Genomic DNA, 17,076 nt, shown 5'->3' with positions numbered 1-17,076 from the left:
TCAGGGCTCCTGATGAACCTTGACGCCGAGGAGGTGATGCTGCGTGGCCTGCGTCCTGGCGCACTCGATGCAGCCGGGCAGGTAGCAGCCGAGGGAAGTCCTGTAGGCTGGTGGCAGCAGCAGCTGCGGCAGCGGCGCCAAGAAGTTGTGTTCGCCGAACATGAGTGGCGGCGGCGGCGGCGCCAGGAACGGCAGGTTCTGGTGGGCGACCGGTGGTGACTCGGGCGCCGGAGGGCTGAACGCGCTGCTTGCCGCGGCTGGACTTGGCATGGGTGGCGGATCGGTCGAAGGGGCGCCTTCCGAGCGGCGGACGAAGTGCTTTATTGCCCTGAGTAGATCATGGCCGCAACGACGCAGCACCAGCTCCAGCACGGCCCGTTTCTTGTGAGGAAAAACCCGCGAGAGCGTCTCCAGCGACGACAGCCGCAGCTCGTCCTGCACCGGCGCCGCTGCCGCCGCCTCCGAGGCATCCTCGCCGTCGGAATTGGTTTCTGCGCAATCAAATTAATTTTTATTTCACAACGTGGCTAAATATTCACAAAAAATTATAAAAATGGATTTGCATTGAGTTTGATTGAACTCATGCCAATGTTGTCCTTTGACCCGTAAAATTTCGTCAAAGTATTGAATACAAAACCAAAAATTATATGTACAGGCACAGTGGGAAAAGAAAATACGCAGCATTGTTCTTTCTTTAAAGGAAAATTGTAAACAAGGTTTCACTCTCATTGATTTTAAAAAAGCTTTCGAATACTTGATCAGTTTTCTCATGAAATTGAGTGTTTTTTAAAGTGGAATGACACTGGGCAACAATTGAAAATTATTTGAATTGTTGGATGACATAAACAATTGACCGATAAACAATTTGTTCAACAATTTGCAATAGTAAAAAAATGATCTTCCTACAATACAAATTCAAATTTTGCCAATTTTCTCCAAAATGTAATGCTCGAACATAATATTTTCTTGGCAGATTCCGATTCCTCTGGTCGAGATCTATCCAACGGCGTATGCCACTTATTGGGGAAACTCTTGGTTTTGAAATTAAATCGGATTTCAAGTAAGGAGACAGCCATTGCCATTTGAAAAGCACGCTAACTTTCCAGCCAATTTTCTCAAAAAATTACAGCGCTCCTTAGGTCAATTTAGGCTTTAACTGAATCCTAAGGGACGAGTTTATGCATTGGCAACAAGCATTTTCCAGGCTTTTCCAGTATCATCCCTCTTTCTATTGTGTTTCATTTTTTAGCTCGGTTGTCGGAAAACAAAAAATAACAGATTTTCAACAATATAATCAATTTTTTACTGAAAAATGGCGTCAATCATGCAACTCAGGGGGTCTTAAAACATTGTTGTCTTTAAGAATTATTCTTTAATATGTTTAAGCGCCCTGTTTTTTGACTCCCACATAAAAAGTCTGGTTAAATTCAGTCTAAATAGCTGAAAAGCATTTAAAATAAAATAAATCGTCTTACAATTTAAGTTGACTAACGAGAAGAAAATTTGATTAATGTATTATTTCCTTGCCCCATCAACCTATTTACGGTGGTGCATTTTCATGTATAGAAATCATAAAAATGAGGGGCAACTAAGCCATTGTGGGTCACGATCGGGTTAAGTAGAGTCTAGGGGTAAGATATTCATTGTGATAGATTTTTTTGTTGTAAACAATCAATTTACTCGCGCCAGTAAGTGGCGGGAACTGCCACACCATAAATTATTTTCAAACTATCCAAAAGGGTGATCTTTCTCGAACAAAATCACATTCGAGAAAAAATGAATGCGTTATTGGTAACAAATTTGGTGTGCTGACAGAGTGTGAAATAAAGCCAATAAAAATCATTTACACAGAGTCGGGGAAAATAATAAAAAGTAAAAAGTAAACTCTTTAAATCAGGATAAAGACTGTTTTCAATTTTTCTCTTTTTCTAGATAATCTTATGCAGCTGCTTGATAACTCTTTTATTTAAAGATTACTAAATGGGGTTTGGCTTGAGGAAATTTCCCTTTTATTTCTATTTTGTTGAAATTTGGATCTCTTTGAATGAAATCGTAATTTCCAGCCAAAGAACAAACTGGGAAGCGCTGCGTGTAAAACTGTCATATAGATGGATAAATTTTACTCCACTGGCTTAACAAAAGGAAAGTCATAAAAGCAAAATAGCTTTTAGAATAGGGAAAGTTATAAAGTGCAGTGACCCATGCCGGAAAATTTTTTCTTGTTGAGCTATTGAGATATTGTTTGACTAAAAACATATTTACCGCCCGGCTTAGGAGCTATAATTTATAGGAGAAAATGAGAGGGTAGAATGGGAACTCTTTATGATAAAATATTGTTTCATTTTGTCAAATTCTTTAGAATACCTAGAGCCATAAATGAGGGCAAGCTGGTGGCAGATATTCTCTGGACCATAAAATGAACAGACACTTTTGCGAAATAATGGTCTAAATTACCGTCAGATCTTTTCCACCTCCCTTACATTCTCTCACCGACCGGCAGAAAACATTCCTCAACGTGTCACCTGACCAGCTATAAAAAATGATTAATGTTTTTTGCCCTAGCATGACTCCTTCCGGTGCACAAAGAGCAGAATGGATGGAACACCTAATTTTCACGACACGAGTTTCTAGCTGGTTAATTTTTATGCAGCTATAAATGCGGCACGATTGAAAACCGAAAGTTACTATCTTTTCTTTATCAATAATTTATAATTTTGAACCACAAATTTCTTGATTTTGTTTGCCTTTGATAGTAGACATAACGTAATGCTGTTATTGTTGTCTGCTCCCGTAATGCCCGCATCATTTTGAGATTAAATATCATTTTTCTAATTGAGAAAAGTATTTTTTTAACCTCTGCTCAGCACATCCCGTGGGCTATGAGCTCACCAGGTCCCAATAACACCGCTGAGCTCAACAACATTGACCTGAGTGGCCGCAGAGGAGCTTGGGCCCAATGTGGCCATCATTTTGCCTCTCCGCACCGAGGTCTTTGATTGAAACGCCAGACATTTGTCCCTCAATTCACTGGAAAGGTGCGAAAACCAGCAAGTGGTGAGTCAGCAATTTGAGTATTTCGATTCACTAAATTAACCATCTCTGACCCATGAGTATTCGATCACCTAACAGCTCAAATCTCCCACTGCTTTGACGCTCGATCCTGAGAATGCCTGAACAATGCGAGCCAACGGGCTGGTGAAATTATCTTTGTTAGTTATTATTTTATTAAGTTGATAAATAAATTGATGCGATTCTAATCAGTAAAAAAATGTGATCTCTAAATTGTGAAATCTTCGTGCGATAAGATCCTCATAAACAAATCAAACTGTTCAGATAAATTTTGGTTCGTACCTTGACTTTGTGTCGTGATTGAAGCTAATTCTTCTGGAGCACTCTCTTCACTTTTCTTTGTTGTTTCCTCAGCAGCATCGTCCACGCCTGCAAAAACTGGTCCTGGTGGTAGAAACCCAAATTGCTGTCCAGTAGCCATCGCCCGCAGACCCAATGCAATTGCATCCTCCGCCGCCTGCTGTCTTTTCAATGCAACCTGCGAACACGAAAATTACATTCATCGAAAACATTTCTAATCCTCTGCACTGTCCTTTTTTCTCGGTGATGTAATAATTTTACTGAGAGGTTACAATAGAATTGCATGTTTCAAAAACAACCTTTGAAATTGATAAAAAAAAACGGAAAAAAACTCCTCAATTATATTTTTACTCTTTGAGTGCACCTCTCAGTTCATTGAGCTATTATTTGAGCATTTCAAGTTACTAAAAAACCCACCTTTTTGCTATCTCTTGACATTGGGCAGTATTAGATCCCCAAAATGCTCAATGATCTCCCGTTGCTTTGACATTCCGATCCCGACCTCTAGCTCAGTATAATTGAAGGTACGATAAATTAATCTGTACATTTCATTATTAATTAAAGGCTCACTGATTGTGAGGAGCTGAGAAAATGCCTTAACAATTTGAGCCAACGGGCTTTTATAAAGATTTCATTCATTTTTAGGGAAAAAAATGAATGAAATTGAAAATTAGTCAAGGTTGATTGGCAACGATTGTGCATTGATGTTTGCATGTCCGCTCATTAGAGCTAATGCTAATAGAAAAGTACACACACGCAGTCCAACTGCGTGGGTGTGTGTGTGCGAGATGCGAATGGTATCAGTCAGATATTGACACAGCGTGCGCAGTGCGTAAGAAACCAGAGCTGCGGGGGCTCTCGCTTTCCATTAGCGGTCTGAGAAGAGAAGAATCTCGTGTTTCATTTGCGGCTTGTGCGTGCGAGCGTGCGTGTTTCCACCGCAAATGTATGTAGTCGTAGCTACACACATTCGTAGGACAAACAACATCTGCGTCAGCCTCTCACCCCTCATTACGCACATACTACAAACATGCATATAGACGACTACTTATCGAATTAACCGCCAAGGAACACCCACATCGACAGTCGAAATCCAATAATCCGAAGCCAAGTGGTTCGAAAGAGGGCTACTTCAATGGCTATTTCTTTTAGTCTAAGTTTCTATGAAATTTAATATAAGGAATTGAAAATTTTGTTGATTATTCGTTCATGGAAAGAGAAAAATCGTGTACAAAGTTTTCATTTACTTTGCCTGTTCATTGTAGTCCCATTTCATGGATATTTCATACATTCAATTTACACAGATTGTAATAAACTGTGCAATTCACCAGTTGCATAAACCCTAAGTGTTCCAAGCCGCCAACAGATGGCGCCACCGTAGACTTTCGCTTTTAAGGCCCTTCCGCTGCGATTTCAGACTTAATCTAGCTACTGTGCATTCTTCAATTAATTTGCTAATTTTTGACGTGCTGAAAACCAAAATCGGTTCAGCCAATCGCCGTAGAATCGTGAAAAACTATTTTTTGAAATAAAAAAATCTTTTCCAACGTTTCTACGGCGAATGGCTGAACCGATTTTGGTTTTCAGCACGTCAAAAATTAGCAAATTAATTTAAAAAAAAGCAAAATAGTTAGATTGAGTCTGAAATCGCAGCGAATATGCCTTAAAACCGCTTAAAACAAAATTTTTAAGAAAGTCTGTGGTTGAGCCATCTGTTGGCGGCTTCAATAACTAAGGGTTTATGCAACTGGTCAATTGTGAGTAATTTTTAATATTTTCATAAAATTATTTTTTCCATTTAAAAATTTCTGACAATCAACTCGATAAAAATGTAGCCAGCACACATTCAGAACGAATGTGAGAGCAAAGATTTAAATATTGGTAATATTTTGGTTTGTTTGGGTTGGCTGTATCCTCGGTCGATTATATAATTAACTTTTGCATCGCTATAGTAAATTTAGCAAGTTCGTCTTGGTGTAGCTTTGACTTGGCAAGAGTGAGGAGTGTAGCGGTCAATACATTAGCGTTGGCGGAGAGGAGCGGAGGATTGCAAATTAAGTTAGATTGACTCCCTTAGGACGAGTGTGAGATTTCTTTGTTTGACTTGGCGTCCACTGGAAGCAGCAGAATTATTGCTTCAGGCGAGAGGCGAATGAAAACATCCTCCCTCTCTTGGGAGGTCGGCCCGAAACATTGATTTATTCTCTGCCTTCTCCCAAAAATCTAGGAAGTAAAATGTGCAACACAAACGTCTCGTGTGGTCCAGTCAACCCTGTTAGTCCATTGTCAAAAACGTTTCCTTTTTTACTATTGTGATTTACTCCCCTTTCTTGTTATGAAAAAACCCGCTAAAAACACTGACTTTAAAAGATCCCACATTTATTATATAATGCCATGAGACAAGTTTGAGAATCAAAATATTTGGATACGGAAAGTTTTTCAAAGTCAACAAAATTTATATATGTGTATCTTATCTGTGAAAGAGAAACTGAAAATAACGAGAGACCACCCCGCAACTTATATCTACTGTGATAATAATTCTCTCTCTTGCAACAACTCAACTAATCACAAAATTTATTTTTAATTTAATTTAATTTCCTTTATTTGTATTACACAGCGGTACAAAAATCGAAGCTTCTCCGTTTCTGTCCGCGCATTTACAAATGATTCTCAAACAACAAAATATTAATAACAATAAATAGAAGAAACATATACTAGTGTAAACATTTCGTTATGTTTGTGTCGCAAGCGAGTGTGCGTGTTTCGCTACATTTCTTTCTAATATTAAGCTACTTTCAAAGATCAAGAAAATTTTAATATCACCAGTAAATTATATGTTAGGGGAATTAGAAATTTCGTGCACATTCTAGTGTTGTTCAATCAAGAGGATTTCAATGGCACAAAACCATGAAATTTATTTTAACCATTGAGAAACGAGCAATAACTTTTAAATTTGATAGTTTTTATGGTGTCCGTACGACTCACCGCCACAGAATGACGATTAAACTCTTGATAGTCTAAGCAAATAGGAAATTTCCAGTTCCATTATCACATGAATTTTCCTCAATTTGTTTTTAATGTTTAGGATTGTCTCTTTCCCAGTTGAGCAAGCGTAATTTATTTATAAATTAGTGTAGCTTTTTTTCTTAATTGGCTTATCTTTTTTGGAAATCGAAATAATGATTATTGGCCTCTGCGCGTGTAAGAGCAGCCAAATCTCAATTACAGCAGCTCTTTACCACTGTTTTACATTAATATAAATACTACCCTGGATAGTCATGGCATGCAAAACCACAATCAAGAGGAATCAAATCTATTTTTCTCTGCGCTATCTATAAAAAAATTCTTGGAAATTAATCTTGAAAAAGTGGAATATCCTACATTTTGTTATTGTTTTGTTTTGATTAATTTGAATTTTTGTTAATGTATTATGATCAGTTGGTTAGCATGAGAGTTAAAAGAACAGCTAGCTAATTTTAGTTTAATTTGTTTTACTTGAAGCGTTTCAATTTGAACAACGCATTAGTACAAATATTTTGTTTTTAGTCCGATAACAATAATTTTGTATTCATGATTCGAAATGCAAGATAAAGCAAAATAAGTAGATGCATGATTAATAATGCTGTTTGATTCACTTAAATATCCAGAAATTCTCAAATTGATAAGCACAAAATTATTTGAATTTTACGTTTTTAAATAAGCTAAATTTAAATTTGAAACGAAATTGCGCTAATTCCCTGCTTGGATTTTTCTTTTGTTCGGTTAAATTTGTAAAACACAATGACTCAGAGCTATTGTAACACATGCACACGTGCAAGCTTAAAATTGGGACAGTGTTTTTACAGACAGAGTGTCTACAATAATCAAGGACATTAAGAAAACTATTTACTTATTTGTTATTTAAGAGTGATATCTACTGAATTCAAAATGAATAAAGAAATTGATATATCATTTGTTAAAAAGCAAGCAGGAGAATGCCATAGATTTATAACAAAATATATAAAGTAAGTCATCTCAGAAGCTTCAGGTGAAAGTAGATTAAAATTATTATGAGGTAATCCATAGAAAAAGATAGTTCAAGAATTTATAAAAAAAAAAATTAATAAGATAGGAGTCAAAACCCGATACCTAAAGAAAGTGCTGGGGATCTCTAAATACAATAGATCGCGTTACGTTTATGAACTAGTGGCCAAAGATTTAAACTTTTTTGCTACAGATCTAAAAATGAAATATGATCTCCCTGAAACTGATAATTATAAGAAGTTTGTTAACATAGAGATTATAAATAGACGCTTATTGATTTGTGATGCATTTTATGAAACTCAAACAATGTTGAATGGGAATTGGAGGGTGCCGAATTTTGTAGATAGACATGTATTTACTCGATTTGCATGCCATGGATATCACTATTTGTTCTGTTCAACTCAGATGTACCATTATGAACCTCAGGAGATTTGTAAATGTAGATTTTGTGGGGAACAGTGTGAAAAAAATCATATTTTGAAATGTGTAGTAAAAAGAATTAGTTTAAGAAAAGCAGCAAAGACTTGTAAGAATTGTTTGTATATAGGATTAGTGTCGCACGCATATATGCGTTTAATAATAAATTCATTCATAAGATAGGATGGGTTTACTGCGAGTGAAAATTAAAAAAAAAACACACATTCTCCATATATGCGAGACCGCATAAAAGATCCCAGTATTTTAGTCGTAAAACAGTGTTGGACGTGGAAAACAATTGGATGCAAACCGATACTTAATTCTGCATCAATCATGAGCATGAAATATTATGTGACATACTGCCGTGAGTGCTGGAACCTATGATTTTCAATTAAATTTTTTGCAACTCAATCCTATTTTCACAGAGGACTGAGGCTTTCTTAATAAAAAACATGCTTTTTTGGGATTGGTATTTATTTTCACAAACGCTGACGGCATTGTGACAACGACGAATCAATTTTTTGCTTCGAGCGTTCGTTCAGATACTGCTTGTCATTTTTTGCCTTTGTTCATGAATTTCAATCATTTTGGCATGCCATTATTCAACATGAGCAATAAACAGTATATAAATTATAATTTATAATTAACAAAAGACAGTAGATACGTCGCAGCAGATAGATTGCCAGCGCTTCAATCGTTAAAATGATACCCAAAAACATGCTGATTACAAAATTTTCACACAAAGACGAAAGAGGAACTAAATATTTTTGCTATATCCCAATAATTCACTCAGATATTTCATGAGTGCGGAGTGTGAAATAAATTTAGTCAATCACACAGTAAAACATTATTTCAAAACAAGTTTTCACAAAAAAATCCCAATTAAACGTTATGAAATCTACTTTTCTGCTAGGGATTACCTCTTATTATCGGCATTTTAGAATGCAATTCCTTAATTGATTCCCAAACTTTATGATTTATAATAAACAGTAAAGATTTCCTGTCATGCAGTTATTTGATTTGGAAGTTATTAGTCAACTCTGATCGCAGCGAATCGAAGGGCTGCGGACTGACCTGTGCAGCCATGACCCTTTGGCGCTCGGCGATGAGGTTGCACTTGACGCAGGCACAGTCCTTGTACTTGCAGTGTCGCTTGTGGCCCTTGAGCCAAGAAATCATGCCGTGGTTCCTGCATCTGGCGCACTTTGGCCGTCTGGCCGCTTCGCCGCTCATCCCAGAAGGTTCTCACAATACTCCAAATGCAGCTTCTGCGGATACGTTCATTCATCTTCATCTCCGCCATGGCGGGGCAGTCCTTTTGAGAGTGCATGCGCTTCCGCGCCCCTAAGGGCGGGAAGGGGTGGGCTCGACTCTCGACTAAAATTACAGAAGCGATGCGCAGACTTGACTTTTCACGGTAAGCGTTGATTTGAAACATTGAGAATGATTCTCCGCCGAGTTTTGATTTATTTTGCGCCTCTTTAGCAATTCATTTTGTGTAATACTAAATTTTGGAATTTATAAAATGAAGAGTTACAAAATTATAAATTATTATAAATTATACATTTTTATGCTCATAATCTCGTTCCTGACAACATTGAAGTTGTCTAAATGGTCGGATTGCACAATATTCTGAAAGTTCTTAAAAGCTCTGAAAGCTCCGACAGTTTAGACCTTGCAGATCGAACCAATACAAAGACCACAATTATCGGAAAAGTGGCCAAAAATGTGGAATTGAATGTTAATTGTTCTAGTGGGTGAGACAAAGCGCATGTTCCGAAGGTAAAAATCAACAGCTCGTGTTACAATATTTATTTTATTTTTACACCCTAACTCAAAAACACCCTTTTGTCTCAAAAACTGCTAGTTTCAGAGTTGCAAAAAGCCCGCATTTAAAAAAAAAGATGCAGTGGTGTGGTTAAAAACGTTTTTTTTTCAATTGATACCAATTTCTTGCAGGCAATGTTTTTCACCTTATTTTTCAATAATTTTATAATTATTAGGTTATAAACTCGACTAGAAAATTTTTTGGAGAAATTGACGCAGCAAAATGGCAATTTAAAAGAAAATATCTGCACTGTGGAGGAAATTTTGACCACTCCGACCGAAATTTTAGATTTTCTCAGAAGAAAAATGGAATAATTTTATTTCTTGCAATTCTCGCGCAAGAAATCGGTAAAAATTGAGTGGTAAAAACCGTTTAAAGAGTGGTGAAGAAAACCGGGTGGTAAGCAGATGCAACCCTGGCTAGTTTCACCATTCTGAAATTTTCTAGGCATGTTGAACACACTTAAGGGCAACATTACATTCCATACTTCAAATAAAATTAAAAGTAAAAAATTAACGAAATTCATAAAAATTCAATAAAAATATGGTTTGAATTTAAAAGTTGTAGACTGTCTAAATGGGTATCTTCTAGTTAAAAGTTTAATGTTTTAGCATCATTGGGACTTGAGATATATTCATTTTTGAGAGCACTAAGGGGCCCGTTTCTCCAGATTTACTAGAGAAACTTCATTCAATTATACCAGCTAACTTAGTTTTTCTACATCTTAATACCACCATAACGATCATACCTAAATTCATGATAGAGCTTAAAATTTTTTTAAAAAATTGCAGCTCTCATAATAATTTGTCAACTCTCGTGGAAACACATAATTATGACTTTAAATTTAGTCATAATTCAATTACAAACTTATCTCTGTAAGCTAAAATGTTAATTCAGTTTGATACGTTTGATGTTTATTTGAATTAGTAGATAGATAAGCCTTTTTTATGCGGCAGTTTTTCACGATAGGTATACTAGTAAAGGGCATCCCTGGTTAAGCCAAAGTCAGCAACAAGCTATTTTTAAATCTGTATTGAATCATTCCCTTATCTTAATGTACATATTCTATCTCAAAACAATACGGAGGCCAAATTAATATTTTATTCAAACATCTAGCTATATGTTTAAATATTTTAATTCATATTCATTGATTACTTTCTTTCACAAAAATGTTGTCACTTGTTTCCAATAGTATGCCGCATTGTAAAAGTTTTAATTTTATTTTGGAACAACTTATTAAGCTGATACGGCTGATTTTTTACTGACTAGGCAAAGAGCTCAATTAATAATGATGTTTGTTTTTATTCAAGCAGTTCAAGCACAACATTTTTTCAAACTGGGTTTAACCAACTATCACACAAACCTTAATAGGGAATAATAACATTTCATTTCCTAAATTGATATCTGAAGTAATTTTAATTGCTGACAGTAATTAATGATTGAAAAAGGCGGCTGTGTTTGGACTAAAGGGGCTCACAATCAGATAGCATAGATGTTAAACGAACTGATTACGTATTTTCCCCTCGCGCCAAGAGAAGGAAATGAAAATAGATGGCAGCACAGCATAGCCTGGTCTGGTGGGTGTGACACTCAATGCTAAAAATCAACAATAAACGCAACCACGTGAAACGGGATTTTAGTCCCGACTGTTTGCAATCTTTTTCCTGAACATCGGGTGTGTGATTTCGCAAACTGTGCGCATAATTTACCTATTTAAATATTCACCATGGAGTACATGAGCGATATGACCAGCGATCCGCAAGCTGTGGGCAAAATGTATGCACAAAGAAAAACATTTTAATGGACTGCATCATCCGTTATTATTGTCTTTCAGCCTTTGCTGCGAGTGTGGGGTTGCGATCGAACCAAACTCTGTTAGCATGTGCGTCAGCTGTCTCAGGACAACAGTGGACATCACTGAGGACATCCCTAAGCAAGCCACCATTCAATTCTGCAGAGGATGTGACAGGCAAGTTCTTGACTGTTAATTTATTATGAGGTTCATAATTAATTGCATTCATTGTCATACAGATATATCTCCTGTCTAAAATCGTCCTTTTCTTTTAATCAGTTAGTTGTTATCTAATCGTTTTTCCATAATTTGTTGACAACTTTCAGATCCAAAAGCTAATAAGAACCTGTTTTTTGAAATTTAAATAACATTAATAAAATATCTAACAGTTGATTGGAGATCAATAATATAAATTAATTTTTGTCCTCAGGTATTTGAAGCCTCCATCCGAGTGGGTGAGCTGCGTGCTGGAGTCGAGGGAGCTGCTGGGTCTGTGCCTGTCCAAGCTGAAGGGGTTGAGCAGGGTGAAGCTGATAGACGCCAGCTTCGTGTGGACCGAGCCGCATTCAAAGCGGCTCAAGGTCAAGCTGACCGTGCAGGCCGAGGCGATGACCAATCTTTTCCTGGAGCAGGCCTTCATCGTTGAGTTCACGATCGCCAACCAAATGTGTGAGGACTGCCACCGCACGGAGGCCAAGGATTACTGGAAGTGCAAGGTGCAAGTCAGGCAGCGGTGTCAGAACAAGAAAACCTTCTACTACTTGGAACAGCTGATTTTGAAACACAAGGCCCATGAAAACACCCTCAGCATCAAACCTATTCATGGTGCGTGTTGGAGTTAATTTCATATTATTTCAAAGTATCAATTTTCATTTACAGAGGGGATCGATTTCTTCTACGCATCCGAGGCGCATGCCAGAAAAATGGTCGACTTTTTGCAGGCTGTGTTGCCGGTTAAAACCACTAGCTCGAAGAAGCTCATTTCGCATGATGTGCACAGCAACACTTACAATTACAAGATGACCTACAGGTGTCCTTTTAATCTCTTTTTTCCGCGAATAGTTTAATCTTGAAAAGAAATGATAATTTTTGGGCAATATCATCTGCGTTGCATAACTGGGCACAGATCAAAAACTGTCTGCTGTCTGAACTTAAAATCAGAAGTATATTATGCCATCTACTTGATGATAAGAAATTTAAATTGCCATCAAACAATTAATTGTTAAATATTATAAAAGGGTTTGCCAATTTTTCAATGCACTAAAATACACCTTTGATTTTTCGCGCTATAAACCAGCCAGGAAATTCCACACAATTGCGGTTTCCCTGAATTTTTACTCCCAAAAAGTTCATCTCTTAAAGTGCACGAGAGAAATTCAGACAATAAAAAAAACTTATTTTTCAAGTCATTGGCACTAGGATTGTTTTTTTTTAATTAATTTTTTAGCCATCCAGAATTTGATATTTAAAATCTCTTTAAATGCATGTTATTTTACAGAAATGACAGATAAACCGCAAAAAGTTTTTGTTTAGAAAATGCGGGTTTTGCAAACCTTGTACTACATGCAGAATTTTTTAAATAATTATTTTCTCCTTAAACCCATATTTCTATGATTGTAGCGTGGAGATAGTGCCTCTTTCCAAGGACAGTTTGATTTGCCTTCCAAAAAAACTGTCACACCAGCTGGCAGGCATCAGTCAACTGTGCCTGGTAGCCAGGGTGACCAATGCGGTTCATTTAATTGATCCGTGCACTGCGCAAGGTGAGCAACCTTCATCCAAATCACTCAAAATTCTCTTCATAATTTCTATTCAGTTGCTGAGGTTTCTGGAAACGTATTTTGGAGAACTCCTTTCGACGCGATTGCAAATCCAAAGCAGCTGGTGCAGTACACGGTGATGGAATGCGAACCCATCTTCTCACAGTCTCAGGCTTTCCCTGGCCAGGGACCGATTTCCAATAAGGTGGCTTCCAAATTAAATTGCCGATTTTGTTCTGAATTAGCAATTTAACTTTTTTTTCCAGCATACGCTTGCCGACGTTTGGGTTGTCCGCAGTTCCGAGCTGGGCATCAACAACAACCTGATCCACACAAAGACTCACCTGGGCAAAATTTTGAACCCTGGTGACACAGTTATGGGGTGAGTCTTTTGCTCTATTGCTTGTTTCATTTAAAATTTTGTCAAAATTTTGCTCTTGGCTAAGATTAAAAACTACTCGTGTGTTGTCTGTCTCGATCGCATGCAAGAAAAAAAATTTACAATTCTCATAATTTTGATTTAAACTGGCGTTTAATTCATTAGTTAAGAGATGAAATTTCACGCACAAGTTTTCTTTGTGACAATTGTGGTTTGGATAAAATTTAATAAATTTCAATTTGTTTTTAAAGGTTTGTGCATTAGGTGTAACACTACTTAGGAAGTGACATATTAACTGAAATTTTCAATAAAACTTTAAAATTTGTTTGGAGAAACGCTATTTCTATCTAAAATTTAGCTAAAGTTAATTGTTTAAAACCGTTTAAATCCGTCAATTTTGCACCAATAAAGTCAACAAGTATTCAGTGTTGCGGAAAAAATAACCTTAATATTCGCAGCCTTAGCTAACAATTTTTTTACGCATTGCTAAATTTGTCTTTACAGATACTGCTTGGCCGATAGCAACGTGAACGACCCTAATTTCGACAAATTGAAAGAGGATAAGGTGCCTGATGTTGTCTTGGTTTACAAGTACTACGGAGACAGGACTGCCCGCAAACACCAGCGCGCGTGGAGGCTCCGACATTTGCACGACGACGTCAAATCGACCAACACGTAAGCTTCTTCCTCGCATGATAGAAATGATTTGTTAATTATTTGTCTCCTCAGGGACTATGGCGATTTCTTGGACGACCTGGAGAGTGACCCGCAGTACAGGCAGAACGTCAATATTTATCGCAGGAAAGACGTTCTTCCGCCTGTGGAGGAAGGCGAGGATGAAGATGACGAGCGGCCTACAATTTCTCTGCAGGAAATGCTGGAAGATCTTGTTTTGGATGACGCTGAAATGGCAGATGTTGGAGACGAGGATGATATGGATGATTAAATTTTTTGTAACCCTTATTGTATTGTTATCAGATGCACGTGAACAATAAAGCTGAAATCATTATCTGATAGATTGTTTGAGATTAAATCACCAGACACGTCCAGACCTATTTAAAACGGGGCTTGCTCAGTTTAATTATCATTTCCATCTGGTGCATGATGAATCTTATCAGGTTTGCTGCACTTTTCATTGTGCTCTTTGCGTCTTCAAGTGGACTGCAAGATGGGGTAAACTCTGAATTAAATCTTGATTTTGTATGTATTTTAATAATTCGTAGCCAAAAGATTTTTGCACCGATTGTCAAGCCCAAATGCATGGGCTGCTGGACTTGATCGTTGCTGGGGCCACGAGGGAGGAGGTTGTCGCCAAATATGTAGACATTTCCGTCAATTTTTTTCAACAACCACTTTCAGCAAGTGAGGGACTAGCGGAAAGGAATGTGGTTTGTGGCACATAATTGAAAGTAATGAATTTCCTTGGAATGATTCTGAAATCTTTAACAGGATATTATTATTTACGTGGTTGGAGAGAAATTGGGCACGGCCGCCCCTGTAACTGCGGAGGCGATGTGCTTCTTCAACGACCTTTGCCCCAACACCGATCCCAGCTACGATTGGTCGCTCAACCTCGACTTTGTGGGCCCAAAACCGACTCCAGAAATACCGCAGCTGCCTATAGTGAGATCCAAAATTTCCCCTTGGTGACATTATTATTTATATGTAATTTTTAAACTCAGGATGGCCAGCCGACAATGGAGGTGCTGCAAATTACCGACATCCACATTGACCCGACCTATACTCCAGGCAACAATGCCCTCTGCGGCTTTTACTCTTGCTGCAGGGCCAGCCAGGGTGCGGCACCAAATTCCTCGGCCGCCGCTGGCTACTGGGGCGACTACCGCGGCTGCGACATGCCCGTCCACGCCTTGCAAAACCTTCTCGACCAGGCCGCTCAAAACCACCCAGTATAAAAATTTTGACATTAGTTTGAATTTTTAAATCAGCAGCTGATTTAAATTGTTAGAATGTCGCCTACGTCATGTTCACGGGGGACGTCATGGATCACGCCAACTGGGAGAGAACCGCCGAGCTCAACACCGACCACTTCACCCTGGTGATGAACATGCTGAGACAGGCGTTCCCCAACGTGCCCATCCTGCCCATTTTCGGCAACCACGAATCCGTTCCAGCGAATCGGTATTTTTTAATATGAATTTTTAGTGGTGAATTTTAGAGGTTTTTTAAAACAGGGTGCCTCCTTCTGAATGGAACGTTCCTACAAACCTCAAAAACGAGTGGCTGTTCCAACTGGCTGCAGACTTTTGGGGCCAGTGGCTTCCAGGTACGGCCGACTCCATCCTCAGAGGCGGTTTTTACGCTTATGAAATCAATCCTGGATTGAAGGTTATCGCCCTGAACAACAATTTTTGCTACACCAATAATTGGTCGGGGATTGCTAATAAAATTTTATTACACGTGAATAATTATTTTAATTCTTCTCAGGTGGCTGGCCTACGACAACGTTGACCCTGCAGGCCAGTGGGCTTGGCTCGCCCAGGAGCTTTTGCTGTCTGAGCAAGCGGCGCAAAAGGTGCACATCATGGCACACATTCCACCTGGAAGCAGCACCGCCTGGGACGTTTGCCACAGAGAGTACAGGAGAATCATTGATAGGTATTTTTAATCATTATTTGATATAATATTTAAGCGTAACCTATTGCATAAGGCCTCAAAGTGCGATGAATTCGCGCTCATGATGATTAAATTATTTTTAACCTTTTTTGATGGACTCGTATAGATTCCAGAATACGGTGAAGGCGCAGTTCCACGGTCACACTCACAACGACCACTTCAGCATCTACTATGACCTGGATGAGCCCTCGAGGGCCACCACCTTGTCCTTCACAGGAGGTAGTGCCACCGCTTACAAAAACTACAATTCCAACTACAGGATTTACCAGGTTGATGGTCCCTATGACGGAGCTTCTTATGTGTGTTTTTAACTATATTCATTTTGGTGAAATGAATTTAAATATTAAATATAGCAAATTCTGGACCACACCACCTGGTTCTACAATTTGACCGAGGCCAACCTGGCTGGGCCTGATGTTAGTCCCAACTGGCAAATTTTGTACAGCTTCAAAGAAGCTTACGGAGTCAATTCTTTGCTGCCTCAGGATTTGGACGCTCTTGCCATCAGAATGGCGCAGGACGTCAGCCTCCAAGAGCAATATTACAGGTATGGGAATTAATTATAAGTATCGGGGTTACAGTTAATTTTAAATTTGTGTAGATACTACGTGAAAACTGGCGACCCCTCCCTTGAGAAAGGCTGTGACCAAGCTTGTCTGCAGAAAATTGTCTGCAACATCGTTAAAACCGTGAACACAGATGACTGCAGCAGGCTGCCTTTTTAAATTAAAATTCAATCAATAAATGAGCAATGATAATTATAATTGATATTTCTCACGGCTAATATTTTTTCTAAAATAATTCAAAATTTATAATAAACACACCACAGTTACGTCTTGTCTCTTTTTTCCAATAAAGCAGCTTTTATGCA

General features: G+C 38.2%; 3 protein-coding genes across 3 annotated transcripts; 2 read left to right on the top strand and 1 right to left on the bottom strand.

Moving 5' to 3' along the window:
* dmrt93B (doublesex-Mab related 93B) lies at nt 1-9,163 on the bottom strand. Its single transcript, XM_065496952.1, has 3 exons — nt 8,884-9,163; nt 3,352-3,547; nt 1-491 (listed from the first exon to the last, which is right to left on the bottom strand). Exons 1-3 carry the CDS (start codon nt 9,040-9,042, stop codon nt 1-3), a joined length of 846 nt encoding a protein of 281 aa, XP_065353024.1. The 5' UTR covers nt 9,043-9,163.
* A 2,082-nt stretch (nt 9,164-11,245) lies between these two features.
* Nmd3 (60S ribosomal export protein NMD3) lies at nt 11,246-14,582 on the top strand. The gene is made up of 9 exons (XM_065497106.1): nt 11,246-11,413; nt 11,472-11,606; nt 11,860-12,254; nt 12,309-12,459; nt 13,050-13,192; nt 13,246-13,394; nt 13,456-13,571; nt 14,073-14,243; nt 14,298-14,582. Exons 1-9 carry the CDS (start codon nt 11,364-11,366, stop codon nt 14,512-14,514), a joined length of 1,527 nt encoding a protein of 508 aa, XP_065353178.1. The 5' UTR covers nt 11,246-11,363; the 3' UTR covers nt 14,515-14,582.
* Nucleotides 14,583-14,611: 29 nt separating this feature from the next.
* On the top strand, nt 14,612-16,969 carry LOC135948045 (sphingomyelin phosphodiesterase-like). The gene is made up of 10 exons (XM_065497105.1): nt 14,612-14,741; nt 14,792-14,956; nt 15,018-15,191; nt 15,251-15,478; nt 15,538-15,710; nt 15,764-15,958; nt 16,017-16,187; nt 16,312-16,504; nt 16,559-16,752; nt 16,807-16,969. Exons 1-10 carry the CDS (start codon nt 14,670-14,672, stop codon nt 16,928-16,930), a joined length of 1,689 nt encoding a protein of 562 aa, XP_065353177.1. The 5' UTR covers nt 14,612-14,669; the 3' UTR covers nt 16,931-16,969.
* The last annotated feature ends 107 nt before the right edge of the window (nt 16,970-17,076 follow it).

Source organism: Cloeon dipterum, chromosome 1 (genome assembly GCF_949628265.1).
Source record: "Cloeon dipterum chromosome 1, ieCloDipt1.1, whole genome shotgun sequence".
NCBI classification, from domain to species: domain Eukaryota; kingdom Metazoa; phylum Arthropoda; class Insecta; order Ephemeroptera; family Baetidae; genus Cloeon; species Cloeon dipterum.
This window is presented reverse-complemented; position numbering and strand designations above follow the sequence as displayed.